The sequence below is a fragment of the Sturnira hondurensis genome, unplaced genomic scaffold (assembly GCF_014824575.4).
Source record: "Sturnira hondurensis isolate 20B ecotype Veracruz unplaced genomic scaffold, ASM1482457v3 Scaffold0022017, whole genome shotgun sequence".
NCBI lineage: Eukaryota > Metazoa > Chordata > Mammalia > Chiroptera > Phyllostomidae > Sturnira > Sturnira hondurensis.
In genome coordinates, this window is record NW_028094648.1 from 9,139,301 (window position 1) to 9,160,554 (window position 21,254).

Genomic DNA, 21,254 nt, shown 5'->3' on the forward strand with positions numbered 1-21,254 from the left:
TATGATTCTAGATAAATTATAGAGATGCTCATATCCTCTTGTCTGCACATGTGATGGGTTTAGTTTTATAAATTAATTACACTTTCATTTCAGCAGTATGTTTGTGCCTACCACACACGTAGCTGGTCTTCACTACTCGTGGGATTTGCGATCTCACCTACAAGCAACAGGGTGCTTTCGTAGCCATTTGTGGTCGTGGGCAGAGTGACAGAAAGTGCGAGTCCTGAGTCTGTCCAGCAGAACCGAACAAGGTGATGCTCTGCCTTCTTATGTCAGCACCCGAACTGTACACAAGTGTCCTTTACATCATCTGTTCAGTGACACATTATTTGTGGTTTCTGTGAGTGACTTCATCATTTAAAAGGGTCTCCACATACAGGTACTGTCTACTGTTAGTGAAGCTTCCGTCAGGCATGAGCTACAGTGTTGTTCAACGTTAACAAACCAAATATGTGTGTGTGTTATGCCTTTAAATGGAAACACACATGAAAGGAGATTATGTGCTGAATGGTTGACAAAAAAGTTGTCAACAGAGGCTCATGGGAACCTCATCCTGTATTTCCCCTAGAGGTTATGGGTCACTACTGGCTAACTCAGTGTTTGTGACAACTTCATAGAACTTAACGAATAATGAAAATCAACTGTATATAAATATGTATAGATATAGATTATCTCACATAATTTAGAAAACATATTTGACAACTAATTAGTTGTAGGTACTTAGGCAAACCATCGAACCTTTGGGAGACTCGGGCTATAAAACAAGAACACTGTAATTTTATCCGCTCTACTTGCTATGATTGTCAAATGAGATCATGTATGAAATAGCCTTTCATAAAGTCTAATAGACAGGAAAATAAAAAGCTACTATCTCAGGAGAAACTTTAAAATAAAATTATAAAAATAAAACTTAAAAACTAAATAATGAATCCTGAAAGGCCCTTGATATATCACTGAGCAGTAAATAATCTAGGAAATTATTATATTAAAACAAAAAAGCAAAAAAAAAAAAACCCTTTCATGAGAATGGGAACTTTGTACAGTCTGTAAGTGGCTACATTTACTATGATCCAATTTATAAATCTAGGAACAAAAGTCGATGGAAAGTTGTAAAGCTGAGTTCCTACACTAGAAATGAGCAGACATTCCATTGGTTCCCAGGGGCCCACTTAGAAGGTCACGGGAGCAATCCGTTCCCTAACTGACAAATAGGGCTCCCCGATCTGCAGTGCCCCCAACTCGCAGCAGCTCCTGAGGGGTGTGGAGGGGGGAGAAGAGGAAATAACACCAGTGACTGAACTGCTGCTATGTGCCTGGCATTTAACATGCGTGGACTTGAGTCATCCTAAAACTAAATTAAGTTCACTGTGTGCTGTTCAGTTATTCTACCTGTGTGACATTCACATAGGTTAAATAGCTATTGATAGCAAAAAACAAAACTGAAACAAAAACAAACAACAAAACAACAACCCCCCCAACTTTGCATTTAGAAGAGTCCACAGATGATACGCTGTAACCTTGTAAAGACTATTTGAATTGGTAGTGTCAAATATTTCTGCCATAAAGTATGTATTTACAAATAAATGTCACAACCTTAAACATTCCATTGCTCACAAAGTTAAAATTGGACACCAAGAATTGATTACTTTTCCTTTTAAATGTTCATCGAACCCCTTGCATCTGCCAGGGAAACCATTAAACAATACATTTTCTCATTTAATGTTTATAACCACCTCATGAAATAGGCATTCCTTTCACATTACAGGTAAGGAGAAAGGCTCAGGAAGGTAACTCCCCAAGGTCACTTACCTGGCCACTAGCAGGCCAAGCAACCGACCCTGGGTCTTACCAGCCTTGGGGCACAACCAATTTTGTGACTGAAATGACCAAGCATTTTCCTGAGCTCAGCTCCTGGCTGGTGCCGAGCTGGCTGCAGCCTCCCCGGGCTACTGCCAGCTGCGGAAGAGAACCTGCTCTGTGTTGAAGGAGGAAACTCTTCTTTCCTCTGGTGTGCGATCTAGCTGGGTGTTGACTGAGGCTTGATCCCAAAGACACGGCTAACCACACATGGCAGCCTGTGACGAAGGCGCGGGGGGTGATCCGGATGAGCAGCTCCGGGGATTGCAGGGGCAGGTCGGCGTAGCAGGGTGGGTGTCAGTGATTAGTCATGGCTAGTGAGGAAGGAGTGAGGAAGGTTTTCCAAGCTAATTAAATAATATGCATAAATCTTAGAATATCACTATACCAGGAACTTTCTGGGGGAAAAAAAACGCTTGTTTAGTGATTAGAATGTTTGTGTTAGATTTTGGGTGGGGTGGGGAGCACTGAGAAATAATGTCTGGGTCCAAACCTCTAAGTCCCTTCACCTTAAAAAAAGAAAATACAGTTTTTACTTTCTCTTAAATCTTCAAACTTTTAAAATTCTTAGGAACCCTATCTAAGAATTACCACTAGAGGGCATCCTTACCTCAAGAGTCTATTTTTAGAATTACCAGGCAAATAATATTCATATGATTCCAACAGAAATCATCTCTTCTCCTCAACTTGAAAGGGAGGTATATTCTTATCCCAGAACTTGATGTATTTGTCACTATGGGCTACATCTTGTTAAATCCCTGGTAATCCACCCAATGTGGAGGAGGAAAACAAACAAACAAATAAATAAAGACTCTTTCTTTTTAATGCCTTTATTCAGCAATGATTCCTCTGAATCATTCTGATGTTTCACTGAGCCTTTAGAAGAACTGGGATACCTTCCCCCGGGCATGAGCTAGGCTGCTGGATAGAATAAATAACTGTCAAGGGGCTAACAGTTACCGGTTTTCTTTCTCTTTATAATCATCAAAATCACAAATGCTCCACTGGCTCTGGAAAAACAAAGAGACTGGTGTAATCTCATGATACATACTTTACTTTGGGTATCGAGGATAAAGAGCTTGTCGTCTGGCTCCAGCAGTTTGCACGCGTAAGCGATGTTGACGGCCGTCTCCTGCTTGTCCCCCGTCAGCATCCAGATCTTGATGCCGGCTTTGTGAAGGGCTTCGATAGACTCGGGGACACCCTCCTGCAGACGGTCTTCAATGCCCGTAGCGCCTGAAGATGGACCAAGGTGCAATGGGGCTTGTGAGAAACGAGAGCCAGCAGAAGCTCGTCTGGGCTACGACGGAACCGTCTCTGTCAGCCAACCGGATCTCGCCCCAGTAACTTCCAGGAACCCACAGGAAGTGTGAAGGCCCAGACCAAAAGTCATATCCAAAGCCGTATTTCCAGAAGGAAGCCTTAGGAGTCAATAAAACTTACTTGTTCTCCTTTTGGCTAGCTTCCTTTTCTGCAAATTGAGGGGGATTGTTTCAGTTACTTATGTAACCTTGCTCTACAGTTTTATAATTCTGTGATACTGCCACGGGTAAGGGCAGAAGTTAAAGAATGCTCTTGTCAGTAAAACGTAATATCTTTTTTNGCCTGAAGATGGACCAAGGTGCAATGGGGCTTGTGAGAAACGAGAGCCAGCCGAAGCTCGCCTGGGCTACGATGGAACCGTATCTGTCAGCCAACCGGATCTCGCTCCAGTAACTTCCAGGAACCCAAAGGAAGTGTGAAGGCCCAGACCAAAAGTCATATCCAAAGCCGTATTTCCAGAAGGAAGCCTTAGGAGTCAATAAAACATACTTGTTCTCCTTTTGGCTAGCTTCCTTTTCTGCAAATTGAGGGGGATTGTTTCAGTTACTTATGTAACCTTGCTCTACAGTTTTATAATTCTGTGATACTGCCACGGGTAAGGGCAGAAGTTAAAGAATGCTCTTGTCAGTAAAACGTAATATCTTTTTTCAGTGCTCTTCCATAGCATACGCCTATAGTTCTCTTTTCTGAAATGAGGCCAGGGCAGTTTTGGAATTCAAAAGTTGTGCAGATTTTAAAAAGGTACTATGGTCAATATATCCTGTTTTGTAGTAGCTAGTAACCTAGTATATTAATATTTCTGCAGTAAACCATACAAATGCTCACAGTAATTAGGCTAATAAAGACTTATAAACAGTCTTATCAAATCAGGCTTGATTTGGCTGCCCAGTGAGTTTCGGCCCTCAGCCCACAGAGCACTTTAGAGTTTGGGATTTCGGTTGAGGAAATGTGCATCCAGAGGACTCACATCATCACTGAGAAATGACCTAGCAGTGGGCATCTTTATACTATTGGCCAGATGCTAAGTGAGACCACTGCTTTTCTCTGAACCAGAGGATGGGGCTCAGAGGATGGCTAACTGGTGTGTTAGTGCTTATACTAGAAACTAAATCTCCAGACTCTAAGGCAGCGGTTCCCAACCTTGGCTGCCTCTTAGAATTACTTGGGGAGCTTTTACAGATTCAAATGTCCAGGCCACACATCACAGCAACTGAATCAGAATTCCTGGGAACAGGCTGTAGGCAGCAGTATTTTTTTTAAAGTGCTCCAGAAGATTTCAAGACGCAGCTCCATCTAACACAAGAGTTGTGCAACCTTTACTTGAAGTCAGGAAGTAAGAGAAGACGGAGAAATACATTTCACTAGTCTAGTCGCAGGTGCAGGATGAGAAACATGGGCCCCGGAGCCAAACGGACCCAAGTTCCTTCCCAGCCTTGTCAGCTACCAGCATGTGACTTTGAGCAAGTCATGGGGCTGCTCTGTGCTCCAAGTTTCTCCTAAATAAAATGAGGATTTGTTGTGCAGATTCATAAAGACAGCACATACTAAGTAACGTACCCAATACCTGGCAAGAGACTTCAGGTTGCTTCTCTTGAACCAGGGTATTTATTGTACTTTGGACTCCATGCTAAGTTGTGCTGGGTTTTTAAATGACTTTCTGAAGGACCACTGCCCTGACCCTACTACAAATGGGATCCAGCTCACTGTGGTGGGGAAGAGAATGGAAAGGACTGGAAGACAGGCGGAGATGAGACTGAACAGGGTGGACAGAACCACACACACCAGATCCAAGTGGGAGGATAACTGGTGAATACCTTAGAAATGTCAACTGTTTTTCAAAATTCTGCATTCAGAGAATACAACATAGTCTACTTACCAAGTAAGGTTAGTCTGTTTTCCAGCCTCATGGCAGATTCAAGTAGTAATTCTTCCCTGTTGTCAATGCTGGTTTCAGCTAAAAAGTGATTCCTCAGCCACTCTGCATATTCCGTGTCGCTCATGACCTACGGGGAATAGAAAAGGGAGCTATGAGGCCGACCACAGGATAATTTTCCCAGGACTAACTCCTGCAGCAATGATCATGCCATCTACTGAGTTCAGGCATCCTTCCTCTCTCCGGACGCACTCATGCCAAGCCCATTTCCTCAGCACCTGCTCACACACTTCCCGAATTCTGTGATCAGCCAAGGGTGACACTGGCGATGGCTGGGCCCTATAGCTCAGTATCTCTGGGGAATTCTAGGCACCCTATATGAGGAAACTGGGTTAATCTACTTAACTAAAGCAGAGGGTATGCAGTTAGAGAAGTCTCCCCTTACTGAAATTCAGGGTAATTCTAACGGTACAATTGAGAAACTGGTACCAAGATTGTTCAGTCTGAGGTATGACGAAGTCTGCAGCATCTCTGATGTCTTTTGATGGGTGGTAGATGGGGTTAGTTATTTGTAAAGGTAAAAAGAGAGGGGACCACCATTAGCGAGGCTACAAAGTCCGCTTCCAAACAAAAGTTGCGGGGAATTCCTTGCAGAGGAACAAGTGAGACGGTTTCCTTTGACTTCAGGTTGCCATAGAGGGAGCAAGCTACATTTAAGTTCTTACAAAGCAGCTGCAGCAGAGCAGGTGAGGCACTTTGTACCCATTCACACTTAGTTGTAAGAATGGAGAGTTCAAGATCCAAAGAAACCTTCTGCCTTTTCAGTGAAGTGACCCTGCCCCTGTTAAAAATGCAGCCCAGGAGATGTCAGGTGCTTTTAAACCAAATTAGTTGGCAGGCAAGAACGAGCAGCGTGCTAAGCAGCCTCACCTTCTTTGCAATACATAAAGTGCGTAGGCCTCGCTTGGCGTAGTCATCCAAGTGCTTCTGGGTTTTCTCCCTTATTAGCATCTGTTGTTTTTCCAGACTGGCTCCATCTGAAATAATTAACAAAACACAGGTGTTCCCACCAGCCTGCCCAATTACAGGCATATCTGTAAAAATAATAATAGCTTAACCCACTACACACAAAAAGCCTTGTAGTTTTGAATCTCCAATGTGCATTTATAAAAGGGGCCCTCAGAATTAATCTTTCCCTTGTTCCTTTCCCCCTAGGGAGAGGAAAATACCAAGAACTTAATAGAAACACTGTTGGCACACCTTCAGTAACAATGACTATAAAAATGCTCTCAGTTGCTCATCAAGCACTCACAATTTGGTAGGTGTTGTGGACTGCTCTGCCTGGTTTCAGGAATTGTAACACCCGCCCCCCTCCCCCCGTGGCTAAGGATGAGTCAGCAACCTCCGGAATGCGAGCACAGGAGACAAAGCTTGTCTCTGGTAGCAAACACTGCCTCAGTTTCCTCTTCCTGCCCCCAAAGCACGGTCGGAAGTCCTTGGTGGGTAAGACCCCTTGCAGCGGGGGGGCAACCTAAGCCAGACTCTATTACTTGGGAGGCCATTATGGAAGGACTCAGGGGCTGCAACAAAGAGCAAGCAATGGACCCTTGCCCCCCAGCTATGTGACGCAGCCTGAGTCCCCATATCCTCTGGGAGAAGCGCTTCCTGGCTCTAGTCCCCTTAAGCCTGAATAGCTGATGGGGAGGGGTGCAGCTCCTTGCCTTGCTAGAGTGTGTCCTGGGGAAGAATCTGGCATCACAAAGTCTTCCTGAAAAACCTGTGAAACCTGCTCTGCTAAGAGTACATTCATTCATATGTTAAGGGTCCGAGCAGGAAACCCTGAAATTTCTTCAAAACTCCCTTCCTGACAGACTCTGACTCAGACTAAGCCCTCAGATTTCTTTGAAATGTTATCTACTGTTTGATCCTTTCGGTCCTGTATTCCTGTGTATTACAACCCAATAAAAGCCCCTGGAGGAAGGGGCTCGAAGCCTTTTTTCCTCGGAGAAACTGGCTGCTCCAGGCCTTTGTCCTCTGAGAAACTGGCCACCTCTCCTCCTCAAGCAGATCGCGTCTTGGTGGTGTTTACTTTCATCCGTGGTGGATGGGGGGACTTGCAGGAAAAGTCACCCCCACAGTTAGGCACTGGGCAGAGGCTGTCCATATATATACAGTATGACATTAAGTCTCTGAGGAACCTATAAACAAGGTAATGCAATCCCCATTTACTGAAGACTCAGGCAGAGAAGTCTGGTAACTTTATCAAGCTACAGCTAACGACAGAGGCCAGATTTGGATCGAGGTCTGGGGAGCCAGAAATCTTAGGTGCTTTCTCACCAAAACCCTCGTGAGCTTTCCCTACTTCACCAAGTGTGATTGATCCCCACGTAGCTGCTTGTGTGCCCTCATCAAACCATTGCAAGGGGTCTTTCAATCTACACGCCTTTCATGTCACTACCCTCTCAGTCCTGGGAGAACCCACCTGGGGAAGCCGTGGAGAGCAATTCCATGATTACGGCATCAGCCCCCTTCGTGTACACCACGACTTGGTTGGAAAGGGGGTGTCGGACCACAACGGACATTCTTTTTCTCACTGAGTCAAAGGGCAGGATGTGTAGGAGTTGAAATGTTACGGGTCCCAAAGCAGCAAAGTCCACCGTGACCTGCTCTGGCGTCCGGGACTGTAAAGTGCACTGGTAAGCCCTGGCGGCGTAGACCAGCGCCGCTTCGTCTGGGCTCTCGGCCTCGTAACACAGATGGGAGGTCAAGGGCTGTCCAGGGAGGCCATCCACCTGGACGCTGGTGATGCCTGCATCACCGTTTCGTTTCTCTGTCTCCGGAAGGCAAGCCGAGCTTCCCGATTCCTGAGGTCCCCCGCCGGCCTGGGGGACTTCTTCCTCCATGGGGGGGGCCACCTTCACCCGACTGAAGAGAGAGAGTTTGCTCACGAAGGCATTTGGGACCCCAGCAGACGGCTCCTTCCCACTGGCGAGAGATGGTGAACTTGATCTTCGGATAGACAATCTCTGGAAAAGGTTTTTAATCTCTTCCAAAGACTTGATGGGCATTCCGCTCAGTGAAGAGAGTCTGGCCTAGGAAAGAATTCGGGAAGGTCTCAGTAAGAATACAGTCAAAAGCATTGTAAGGCAACTTTGAAGTCACACTGCGAGAAAACTCGATGCAAAGAGTTGCCATTCCCCGAACTAGAGAGCAGCCAGCTTCACGCCTACACCTGCCACGGGAAACACTAATAAAAATAAAAGGGCCACTATGAAAATGATATGCTAATATTGGTGGCACTCCAATTTTCTAAAACCATTCAGGAAGGAATCAGACAACTGATAGAGGAAGACAATGCTGATATTGCTAGCAGTGCATGTGCTTATTAGCAATTTTTCCTAATGAGCTAATTTAAAACATAGAAAAATCCATAATCTTTATTGTATGCATCCTAGCAGTAACAATTTAAAAATTGTAAGCACATTAACGACTCAATAATAGCATATTAGATTATGAAGGCCAATTAATTGGATCGTAAAGTTTTCTCATTCAGAAATGCCCAAGGAATTAAAAAACTTTCTTCTAAAGATTTTCAACTTTATGATCGTTTGAGGGACTCATGATGGTCAATTTTCAAACTTGCTGGCAACTCAGAAATGAAAAGTGAAGCCCACTCACGATGGATGCTTCTGTGCCCCACGAGACTGCCCATCAGCTCCTTGTGGATTGCCTTCCCATCATCACGCTGAAACACCACGAAACTTAGGCTCCTACCTGCCTGCAGACATTTTTTTTTTTGGCCATAGAATATCACATTCTTTGGGGATAAGTTACCAATATTTCTTAAGCAGAAAACACCAAACAATGTCTCCTTTGGAAATAGGTGTATAGGAGGCATTGTATTGGGAGAAAACAGATCATCCAGCAATTTATTTTCCAATTCCATAATCACTTTTGGAGGGACAAGTTTCTAGTTGAAATCTTATAAAAGTACATTTTCTGATAAAGTGAAAGCTTAATTGGAAGTAAATTGTTTTTATGTGAAAGTTGACCACCTCTGAAGTTACCAAAAGAAAATGGTATGACGGAAATTAAAGTTTAATTGGGTTGTGCTGCAAACTGAATTTTAAGTGGATGTGTGCAAAGGGAGACAGTTAGACCCAAGAAGGCAGCACAGCAAGTGTTGGGTCACCAGTGTCTGAAACAAGTTTTTCTTTTTAATTGAGAATGAATTTTCCATGAATTCTAAGCTACAACTAGACCTTAGAAATCCAGCTTTTGTGGGAATTGCAGAACCTTGGTATATCACAGAGGCAGCAGATTTTACACGGATCCAGTTAAAGCTAACCCAAACGGTACATGAAAAAGGGACTTTATCATTAAACATACGAACAAACCCAATACTTTGTATGTTGCTTGGTGCAACGCATACGACGTTGGAGGTCTCAGAAGTCTGAAAGAAAGCTGCGATCTGGTAAGAGAACTAAAGCAAAATGAACAGAGCCCATTCCACGAGACTTGCTTTCACCAGCTACCCTCCTGTGACTGGGCAGGCTGCCTGCCCTCAGCTGTAAAATAGCAAACTACAGAAGAGTGACACGGACCGTGACTTTTGGGGTCGTTGGGAGGATTAAATACATTACCATCAAAAAGTCACTTAGAACACTTAAGTGCAGAGCACAGATTTGGTGCCATATTAAGGTTAAGCTGGTATTAGTAGCTGCTGTTATTATTATTATTATTACCAATTATTATCCACAAAACAAGACCAGTCCATTTAATTCCCAAGTTCTCTTTCGGAAGGTGGCCCTCATTTGCACTGGGGGCCTTACCTTTCTCCGTGGTTGGTTAGGGGCAGAAACCACCACCGTGTTGCAAATTGCCAAAGCGATAAAGAAGTCGATGATGTACAAAGTCTCCGGCAGCGAGTTGGGGACAGACTCATCAAGTTGGGTGAAGAGCTGAGGTGTGATCTGACTGAATTTGTCCCAAAGCCTGGTGTCTGGTATCACATCTGTTTCCTGGAGACCCAATAAAACAAAGTGTTATCACGAGTATCTAAATGAGAAATCGCTTTTATAACCAGAATATGTGAAGCAGGAAACTACGTGGACTTTATTCTCTTCAAGAAGATTTAATGTAAAAGGTATCATGGAAAGTGAGAACAGGGAAAGACAAAAAAAGGAAAATTCAGAATGTACAGTACCAGTGGGGTCTACCTTGACTATTAACTAAAACTAAACAGGAGATAGGAACAATGCCTTTCACCCAAATACAGGTGAATGAATGTACTCTTACCCAGTGCCAGAGATGTGTACGTAAATTAGTGTGTCTGGGATTCTACTTTGGGAGTAGATTCATCCAAAAGCAACAGATGAGTACCAAATCTTGATAGGCATTTATTCACACCATGTAATTTTAACATAATATTTTATGGGTCTGGTCACTACTATTGTTAAAAACCAACATTACAGAATAAAAATCACAATGAGCAGGCCACCGATTTAATCAGCTGTTGGGAACCACCCTGCCTGGTTTCAGGAGCTGTAACCGCCCCCATAGCTAAGGCTGAGTGAGGGACCTTAGGACCATAAGCTGCTAAGGAGACAAAGCTTATCTCCCCGGCAGGAGCACTGCTTCTACTTTTACTTCATCTATAACTGGCCCCCAATTCTTGATTGGTTAGCCAATGACAGGTAAGATTCCCCGAGGGGGAACAACCTAAGACAGGCACAATCACAGAGAGGCCCCCAGGGGAGGACTTGGGCGCCTATGGAGCAAGGAGGTGATGGACCCTCGCTCCTCGGCTTTGACAAAGCCTGAGTCCTCATTCTGTCTGTGAGAAGTCTCCTAATCTCTTGGCTGCCTTACTTCACCTGCCTGACTGAAGCCTGAAACAATGACGGAGGGTGGTGCAGCCCAGTGCTGGAAAGGGCAGGCTCCCTGGGCGGGGTTCAAGCCTGAGAAAGGATATGTAAAATCCTGTGAAACCCGCTTTGCTAAGAATGTTCTTCATTAAATGATAGAGGTCTGAGCAGGAAATGAGTTTGTTTTCCAAAGTTTTGTACCCCTTTAGCTAACAGACCCTGACTCAGAATAGGTCCTCATACTTCTTTTTGTGCTATTGTTTGATCCTTACTGCCTGACAATGATTAATGAACTTTACCTGTATTTCTGTGCAAATTGAAACCCAATAAAACCCTGTCAAAGCAAGGGGCAGGGCACTCCCGCTTGAGGGAGTAGCCGTGCCGTCCCTTTTCCTCCACAGGACTCGGCAGTCCGTGTGAATTTGTCTCATATCTCATCCATAATGCCTTGGACTCTGTGGGCTGGTGTCCGTGTCAATCAGCATTTCCAAGTAGCACTCTGCAAGACGTTCCTGTGGGCCCTCCAAGAGATTTCTGATCATCACAAGTACACGACAACACTATTCTGTGCCTTCCTCTTAAAGATTCTTAGTACAAATGGGCTCTAACAAGTTCTGTCATTAAAAACCCGACTCCATTTTGTTTAACAGGGTGCTCCTCTCACTTATTGAGGAATACTAGTTTTAACAAAGAACATTGTCTGTTATCCAGTAACATAGTCAACTGCTTTAGAAATTTTTCAGATGTGTCAAAAGGGACCTCAAATCAAGCTTCCACAAAAACACCACTGTGTTTTAGAAATGTCCTAGACACAGTTGGCTGGCAAAGCATACGGAAGGCATGAAAACCAGGAGTGATTTAGTAAAAAAATGAAAATATGGAGATATGTGGTATTAGAAGACTGGCATGTATTTTATGCTCAGGAGTTTGGTGAGATTTAGCACAGGCTTAGTAAGAAGAGTACAGGCTGGAAATCACATGGGTTTGGGCTCAGATCTTAGCACCCCTGCATATGAGCTAGTGGCCCTAGCCTATCTTGCCCCCTCAGATACATTTTCCTCTTCCAAATAATGGTCAAAATAACACCCACCTCACAATCATGGTTATATAATGTACAGGAGATAGTAGGTGGGATGAGACCAGTATAACAGGAACCCAAATCATGTAATGTTCCATTTCCTTCTCAAATGACACACTCAGCTTCAGGCAGGTTGCCAGGCCCATTTCCACCCCCCCCCCCAGTTTTTATTGTAATTTTTTTCCATTGCCATTAATCCCAGTTATATTCCCTTCCATCTACACTCACCCTCCCCATCTGCCCCAACCACAGTCCCCACACCGTTGTCTGTGTCCGAGTTCTTTTTCCTTTTTGCTTGATCCCTCCACCCCCAACTCCAGAGCAGTCAGCCTCCTCTCTACGAGTCTGTCTCTGTTTGGCTTGTTAGTTCAGTTTATTCATTAGATTCCACATATGAGTAAAATCACATGGTATTTGTCTTTCTAAGACCGGCTCATTTTCCAAGTGTCCATCAGATGAGTGGATAAAACAACTATGACCCATTTCCACAATGACATACTGCTTGGCCACAACATTTTTTTAAAGGAAGAAAATTTTACCTTTTGCAACAGCCTAGATGGACCTGGAGAACATTATGCTAAAAGAAGCAATGGGTTTTAAAGGTCCAAGTTATCTGCCTTTACAAAACATTCCTACATTTCCATTCAAACACGTCTCTATCTGCTGTCTTGGGATATTTGACTTAGCAAAATCTGAATCTTGTTGCAGTCTGATGGGGTTCACAGGCACATGTGATCTGGTGGCTGTTCATTAATGAGTTGACCACATACTCTCCTGAGTCTCGAATATAGTGACACTGAGCTGAGCCCTGGCCTAGCTAGGCCCTCACTAGGAAAACAGTCTTTCCCTCAAAGTCAGTAGGAGAGAGTGGTACGGGCTGAGGGACTTCTCACTCCATGCTTGGTCAACCCAGCGACGCCGGTGCAGCTGGTGCTATTTGTTGGGGCCCATGGTGACGCCATCATCCAGGACCTGTGAGACTTCACGGGTTGGAGTAATATTGCCAGAGGCAGTCTTCTCAGAATGTGAATATCAAAGAGTTCCACACTGAAATAAGTTGAAGAAATGTTTAAATCCAACGTGTTTCTTTCCTGAAGCACTTCTCAGAGAGCTCAATGGGTCCTGGAAAGCTCCAAGAAGAAGCTAGCTTGAGCAGGCTTCTCAAACTCTGTATCTTAGAGACGTTTGGTNTTCACGGGTTGGAGTAATATTGCCAGAGGCAGTCTTCTCAGAATGTAAATTCAAGTACTCCCCCGCCCCCCCAAAACAAAGAGTTCCACACTGAAATAAGTTGAAGAAATGTTTAAATCCAACGTGTTTCTTTCCTGAAGCACTTCTCAGAGAGCTCAATGGGTCCTGGAAAGCTCCAAAAAGAAGCTAGCTTGAGCAGGCTTCTCAAACTCTGTATCTTAGAGATGTTTGGTCTATGGAACACATTTGGGATTGAGTGAGGGACCTCAGAAGTTAGTACTGATTTCATTGTGCCAGTGATCTCTGCACTGACTAATGATATAAAGACTGCTGCGTTCTGAAGTCACCTCAGACTAACGAAAGACCTGTAGATTCCGTCTTTGTGACCAACGGTACTGATGGAAGTCAATCTAATACATCATTTGGGGAATGGGATGACTGCATGACCGGCAGCCTGTGCAGTGACCATGGGAATAGAAGTGACATCAGAGCTGGGCAAAGCCGGGTGCTGGTCAGCAGCTCCTTATAAAAGAAGCCATCAAAGTAAATGTGAGAAAAACCCAGAAATACAGGGCCACAAAAGACCCTAAAAGCATCATAAAACAATAGATAAAAGATCCCAGAACCTCTAATGAAAGATCCACGTCAAATTGAAGAAGGAGCATTCTCACACTTTCGTTGGTCTCTGTAAAATAAGGCAGTTCCTAGCGACTAAGGTATGTAGTTGTCACACATAATTCTGATTTATAGGACTGTACCTACAGACACTTTTCCTAAGATCCAAGTCTTCCTCACCCTATATTACAAAATTGACTTTTGTTCTTGTTTTCTATGATGAACCTTTCCTGCCTTCTCAGAACATCTATTACTTAGAGAATCAGGCCCACGCCATCTTGTTTCAAAAGGTTCCACGCAAAGGTACTTCTCTTCCCATAGAGGTCGTAAGTTCCTTTAAAGGAAGGGCTGTATTGTATTGACCTTTGGGTCTCCAACTCAGTACCTGGCACATGGATAGATAAGAGAAGTTTCCCATTGCCCATCACTTATCAAATACTTGCTGCTTTTACATTTATAAAGAAGGGGGTAGATAAACAGACTAAAAAAGATGTTACTCTTTAAAAAACAAATACATACAACCCAGTCACTTGGCCTCAGATAGACATTTTTTAAAATGCAGAGAAAATTTATATTTCTAATTAGAGAATACAGAGCACAATGTAGATAGATTCCCAGAATTAAACAAAGCCTTATTTGATTTCATGGTGGGCGTTCATTATCTTCATCTTGATTTTTTATAATATCTGACTATTTCAAACTTTAGATTTCCCCCATGGTTCATATTATGCCTTCCTACCAGGCTGCAGATTTCGTATTCAGGTTACCTTCTTTCTTTCTTTTTTTCCCCCGTTGAAGTCCAAATTACACAAGCAAACACCAGCTAAGATTCCTCTTTGCCCTCTAAAAAATGTTTGCTGATGATTTTTGGTGCCTTAATATATGCTAAATGTTAAGTTTGTGTTACAACCGAGAGCGACACAAACCTACTTTAATTGTTTTTGCAAAACCTAAAACACCCCTGGTTTAATAACGGACAAAGCTATCCTACCCAGGAAGTGGAGTTGACCAAGCAGCTTGAATGCTGAACCCTACTCCTCCCCTAGGCTCCACCTCTACCCGAGTTTTAGTTTCACTTTCCACTGCCATTTCCACTCATTTCTGGGACCCACAGCTCCACCTCGACAACTTTGGTTTAAGTATGGACTCCAATGCCTTCTTTTGGCTCCCTCAGATTCCTCAATACCAGAGACCCAAAGGAAAAAAGACAGAGGCCAACCACCACACACTGACCATTCCTCCTCCACACCATGTCCTTCTGTCCTGTGGTTCTGGGCCTCTGCGTGTGCCACCATGCTGTCTGCCCCAAGGGCCTGTCCTCTCTTTTCTACTCTGGCACCCCTAACTCCTCCTAAACTTGGGATTAGTTTAGTCCCAAGTCAAGTTTTACCTCTTTCGTGTAGCCTTTCTTCTCCCCTCCCTACCCCTTTAGAGTTGATGATTCTTTTTGTTGTGACCTCACTATACTTTGTTAGCAAGTACTAGTGCACCATGAATACAGGATTGTATTTATTCACATGTCTGTCTCGTCTACTTAGAACAAAACTGGAGGATAGACGCACGTCTTACTCATTGTATACCCCAGTGTCTAGCTAGCATTATGTCATTGTCTTCCATTAATCCATTAATTAATTCACTCATCCTATATATAAATACTCATTGCTGATCTACAGTGTCAGGCACGCCTTAAGGGAAGACGGTCGTATAGGATGGATGGGATCCTGGCTTCCAGGGAACTGACACTCAGGTTGGGGGAGAAGGTGAACGCAAAACACTAACCTATACACAGGCAAGTAAGATGCTTCTAGACTGGGACAGAGAGGTGTGGGGAGGCGGGGAAGGAAAGTATGTGGATTTGGGAGGTAGGGAAGGTTTACCAAGGAGGTCACATCTGGCCGAGGCTTCCTCGACAGGAAGGGGACAGCTGGACAAAGACCTAAGAGAATGAAGCTGTACAAAGATCCAGGCAGAACGAACTGCACTGCTGTGGAATGAAAACTCTAGAGGATTAAAGAAGCATTAAAACGTGTCTTAGAAAGTACGGGTTTCTGTTTCTAAAATGAGTAATAGGAACCCAGTACTCACAGGCTTCAATCTTTCACGAGGAGATGACAGAAAATAAAAAGGCACTGAGAAGTACCAAAGGGCTTCAAATGTCCCTATGACTGAGACATAGGTACTCTCACCCGTGTATGAGTAACTCTGGGCAGCTTTGCTGAGAGACAGCCATGGTCCATACACCAAGGCAGCCCTCCTCATGCTCAGACATGACTGGCTCCAACCAGAAATCTTACTTCTTTTTTTCCCCAGAAATGATATACTATTTCTCAATATTGAAGTAGCTCCCCCCATTAGGAATTTATGAAATCGTGTGTTTATACTTCTAATCGTGTGTGTGGCACTCACACTGAACTGCAATTATGTGGTCTCTTCTCTGGTCGAGAAGACAACAGTGTTTGGTTCTATGATAATTATGAGGATGTCCTGTCATTATTCATTACGGATGGATAAGAGTCAAGTCGCGCATTCACACTTACAATGGGGCTACTGAAAGCAGCCTGTCTGGAACGAGGCACTTCGCTGGCTCCTTCTCCACTTCCCAGAGCGGAACAGCTTCCAGCCAGATGATTGGAGGACGTACTTCCCAAAGGCCCGTTCTGAGCCGTCCTGCAGCTGGGGGCCCTGGGTTTTGCCATATTGCTGAGGGAGCCGGTGGGAGTGTCTGCAACATCCTCATCTTCAGAAACAGCTTCCTGATAGGACTCCAACCTCTTGGCTGAGGGGTAAATATCACACTGCGTCATTACCTGAGAAGGACCACTTGCAAGCTGCATGTCAGGCATTTACTTGAAAAGCTATTTCATACCACCCCCTCCTTTTTCAAATTTGGCCTCCAACCTCCCTTCCTGCAATACCTTTAGTTAATGAACTTCCCTCATGGAGAAAAGTAGAAGCAATCAGATAGGAATTCCCTTCTTTTCCCATCATTGAATCTACCAACCTGTCTCCACCAGGACCCAAACTCGCTGTTGTCCCTCTTCTTACCATGGGTAAAAGAGCCAAATGCCAAACCCTCCACTCATGATCTGTATCCACCCCTCTGGCCTTCTCAAAAACTTTGCCCTTATAATTCTCCCCTCATTCACCTACACCAATCTCTTTGCAATGAATCTCATGGCTTCCTTTCCTGTCTGTCCACTGACACTGCTCTTGTCAAGGCCACCCACGTCACCAAATCCACTGATTGCATCTGTCTGTATTTTACTTGGACTCTTGGCAAGATCCAACAGAGTTGACTATTTATCCTTGAAATGGCTTTCTGTTTCTCTAACATCACAGATACTTGCTTTTTCTCCTATTTACAGTGGCTGTTCCATCCTAACGCCTCCTGCTATCTTCCTACTCCCTCGATCTTCAAACACTGGGTTGCTGCAGAAGCTCCTTCCCTTCTCCACCTATAATCCTCCTCCTTGGTTGTGCCTTCTGGTCCCATGTCTGAAATATCATCTCTTTGCACAAGACCTCCAGAGTTTTACCTTCAACTCAGACTTCTAATTGGAATCCAGAGTTGTACATCCAGTTCTTCCTTGGACACTTCCAACTGCACATTGAGGAGGTTCTTCGGGCAGATATCTGCATGGCTCACCCCCTCGCTTCCCTCAAGGATCGCATCGTGTCCCCGTCAGGGAAGACTTCCCAGATCTAACCACAGTGTTTACTACCAATCCTAGCCCAGCACTTGCCACCATCTAGACAGTGTATATCTTATTTGCTTATATTTTTACTATTAACTTCAAAAGGGCAAATCATTTTATCTGGTATGTTAATGTGATATCCCCAGAGCCCAAAGCAGTGTTGACAGATACTCAGTAAACTCTTGTTGAATTAGTAAATAAATAACTTAAACTCGACATGTGACAATAGAACTCTCCTTTTCTTCTCCCTCGGACTTACGCTTTCTCTGTCTTCCCCAACTGTGTAAATGGTACCTGACTATCTAGTTACTTACGCCCAAAACCTAGGATTCTCCCTGGTTCCTCTCTTCCTCCCTAGTCACCAGAGTCAAAGCATCGCCAACAGCAGTCCACTATCTATCCAAAACACATCTCAAATACCTCGAATTCTCTCCATCACCATTACCTTCGCCCAAGTCATCATCATCTCTCAACAGGACTACTGCACTAGCCTCATAACTGGTCTCCCTGCCCCTCAGCAACCCATTCCTCACACAGTAGCTAGAGTGAGCTTCCTACAGGTAAAGCACAGAGCTCTCTGGTGGCTTCACCATTCACTCAGAATAAATTCTGAGCCCCTTCTCGTGGCTTACATAGCTCAGAACGACCTGACCTCTGCTGACCTCTCTGCCTTTCTTGCCTCTCCTTCTTCCACACTTCCACTACAACTCAGCCTCACTGGCCTTTCTTTTACTTGGAGAATTGCCCAGTGCATTTCTGCCTGCAGGCTAGCCTAGCTGCTCGTTCTGATCGAAAGGCTTTTGCCCCTGAACTTCAAGACTATGTACTTTAGATCTAGGCTCTAAGGTCCCCTTTAGAGGGTCCTTGCCCAGTCACCCAATTCTGAATAATCTTTATTATATCATCCCATTTTAATTCTTTGCAAGCACTTTTTACTGTTTAGTATTTTTCTTGATTTAAAAATTAATTTATTGGTGACCACTCTCTCCAGTAGAAGCTCTGTGAGAGCAGGGCCCTATCTGCCTTGTTTCTCATTATGTCCCGTGTCTGGAAGACACATAAACAGTCAACACACGCATTTCAGTTTTCTCCGTGTCTTTTTATGGCTTCATCGCTCATTTCTTTTCAGCACTGAATGATGTTCCCTTGTCTGGAGGGGTTAGTTTATTTATTCATTTGTCTACCGAAGGACATCTTGGTTGCTTCTACTTTTCGGCAATTGCAAAGACAGCTTCCATACACATCTGAGTGCAGAACTTTGTGTGGATGGATATAAGTTTTCAATCCCTTTAGATAAATAGTAAGGAGTGCAATTGCTAAGATTGTGTTGTATTTTTTAAAGAACATGTCAAACTATCTTCTAAGTAATAGTGCCCTTTTGCATGTTTCACCCCATTAAAATTCTCATAACGATCCTATGAGCTCAGTAATGATTGTATAGCTGGGGACCCTGAGCTGCCGTGAATTTTTCAGGCCAGCCAGTGAGCAAGGAACTGACCACTCACCACACTTCAGCTCACTGCCCTGGGTGTTCTACACGTGTGCACATAGCTTCAGAGTTCCTCACAGCCCCGCTCCCAGTAACACAGGAAACCTGTGATTCCTGTCACCACAGCCGACTTCACTGGAGGCTGGGTAAAGAGAATGCTCTTAGGTGCAATGTGGGAAAAACAACCAGGCAACCCCCCCGCCAAAAAACAAAAAAACAAAAAATCCCAATGGCTCCTGAGGACCTAACAGCCTTTCAGGACAGAATAAGGCCGAGCGGGTATGTCTAATGAACATAAATCTGTCATTATCCAAAGCGTCTGAGCCCCAGGGGATTGAACAGGCTGTCCGAGCTTGGGTGTTCCCAGAGGAAGACACCCCACCAATGCTGCATGGGGCACTCAAGTGCTGGCTGGAACACCCTTAGACTGAAAATCTGTCCTTTACCCCAAATTCAAATCTGACTGGGAGTCCTGTACTTTCATTTCCTGCATTTGGCGATTCTACGTAGATCTCTTTTTTTCAGTGAGGAAAATCTGCAGATACACTGGGCCTCTTGTGTCACTGGCCAGACCTGTGACCCACGGCCATGCCCACCCTTAGCAAGGGGCAGAGCCCCCAGCATGACTTGAGTCACTGTGCACAGTCCCTCTGAGGCCCGAGGGTTGGGAAGGCAACCAGTCAGCCCCAACGCCGTCATTATCATAGGCTCCATGGCTGACCCCTCTCTCCAGCCCCAGCCAAGCACACACACACTGCAGAACATAGCTACCAGGGGAGCTGGAGGCACAGAGTGAGGAGACTTCAAGCCTGCTTTACTCTCTACTTATTTTTGGTGTGTCCCTGGGCAGCTATCACCTCTTGCCCCTCATTTCTACAGGACGACACCTCAGAGGCCACGCTGTTCCAGGAAAACCACCCTGTGGGGGCGAGAAGACGTGCTGCACAGCCGAGTGAGAGGTCCGGCCCTAGATTCCGCTTCCAAAGCCTTGATCTACTGTCCTGTAAAAGGGAGGGACCCCCTTCACACTCCTCCCATTCTACGCCAGCTTTGGCATTTCTTAACTCTCACTCATTTTTTAAATCAGAGTTCTAATGAGTACCAGATACATCCTGGGCGCTTGTAGGTGCTGATGATCAAAGAGAAATAAAGTTTGCCCCCCAGCCCCCAACTGCTACCACTGAGCTCACAGTCCAAGACAAGAGCTAAGTGCATCTGGAGCGTGGAGCTCCTCCATAGAGTCAGAAAGGAGGTACCAGAGGGCATCTGAGAAGTAGGGGGGCAAGCACCCCAGTCAGGGTATCTGGGTACAGTTTGGACAGGAGGCGGCTTCCAACGGGGTCTTGACAGAAGAGGAGGGCTTCGCGGGTGAGGTGAGGAGCCTGAGGGTCTGGGAGCAGTGAGAGCCTCCACTCAGATGAGAGAAGGCTCCATGGTGAAGAAGGACGATGAAAAGACGTGGAGGGATTACTTTCGCTAGCAATGGGGATGAAGGAGCAGGATGAATCCATCAAGCTGTGTGAGCACCTAAGTATGCTGCTTAGTCCATGGACCAGATTTCTGAGTTGCAAGGTTTTAAAACATTAAATGGTCGGTCAGATGTGTTTAGGTTAGTTACGTATGTGTAAGCGGCTATTTCCAAGCAGAAGTATTCTTTATGGAGATTTCTCCTAGGAGAAAAGCCCGAAGGGTTAACTTGTTTTCATTGCAGTGAAAAGAATGGCTTAGACTTAATATTATGTCTCCCCAGAATTCAGTTCTTGGATAGACCTGAACGGGCTGCCACCATCACCCCCTTCAGCATTCAGTGTGAGTGCGCGCGTGTGTGCATGTACAGACTCATTGCTAAGCCACTGCGGGAAAGAGACCAGAAGCTCCAGGTGGGCAGAGTAAAGAAGCGCTCACAGGCCGTGGCAGCACCTGACGCAGCGCAGCACTGCGTGGCTCACAAACAGGGGTTCTGTCACTTCACTGTCGTGGCAGCGTTTGAGTCTTAGTCACTCGATAGCTTCTCTGCCTGAGGAGCCGCAGAAGGAAGCACTCACTGATCAGCAGGGTGTCTGTTCAGGGGCTGGGCTGGGAGAAGGCTGGTATTATTAGCCCTCTTAAATGTTACAAATACAAAATTATACATGCTACCAATACAAAAAATAATGCAGTGCTTTTCCATGTAGTTTATGAAACATTAGCGCTGCAAAATACTTCTTGAAAATATAAGATCTGTGGTCAAATAATTTTAGTAAATCTCCAGCCTCACCCATCAGAG

At 44.8% G+C, this 21,254-nt stretch overlaps 1 protein-coding gene across 2 annotated transcripts in view; it reads right to left on the reverse strand.

Moving 5' to 3' along the window:
- ATP10D (ATPase phospholipid transporting 10D (putative)) overlaps positions 1-21,254 on the reverse strand; it is an 85,470-nt gene that overhangs the window by 22,569 nt on the left and 41,647 nt on the right. For both annotated transcript variants that reach the window (XM_037034238.1, XM_037034239.1), the window contains 6 exons: positions 16,342-16,580; positions 9,886-10,074; positions 7,536-8,145; positions 5,984-6,090; positions 5,057-5,183; positions 2,909-3,093 (listed from right to left, as the gene is read on the reverse strand). In XM_037034238.1, the coding sequence (XP_036890133.1) occupies positions 2,909-3,093; positions 5,057-5,183; positions 5,984-6,090; positions 7,536-8,145; positions 9,886-10,074; positions 16,342-16,580 (1,457 nt within the window). The remainder of the gene's footprint in view (positions 1-2,908; positions 3,094-5,056; positions 5,184-5,983; positions 6,091-7,535; positions 8,146-9,885; positions 10,075-16,341; positions 16,581-21,254) is intronic.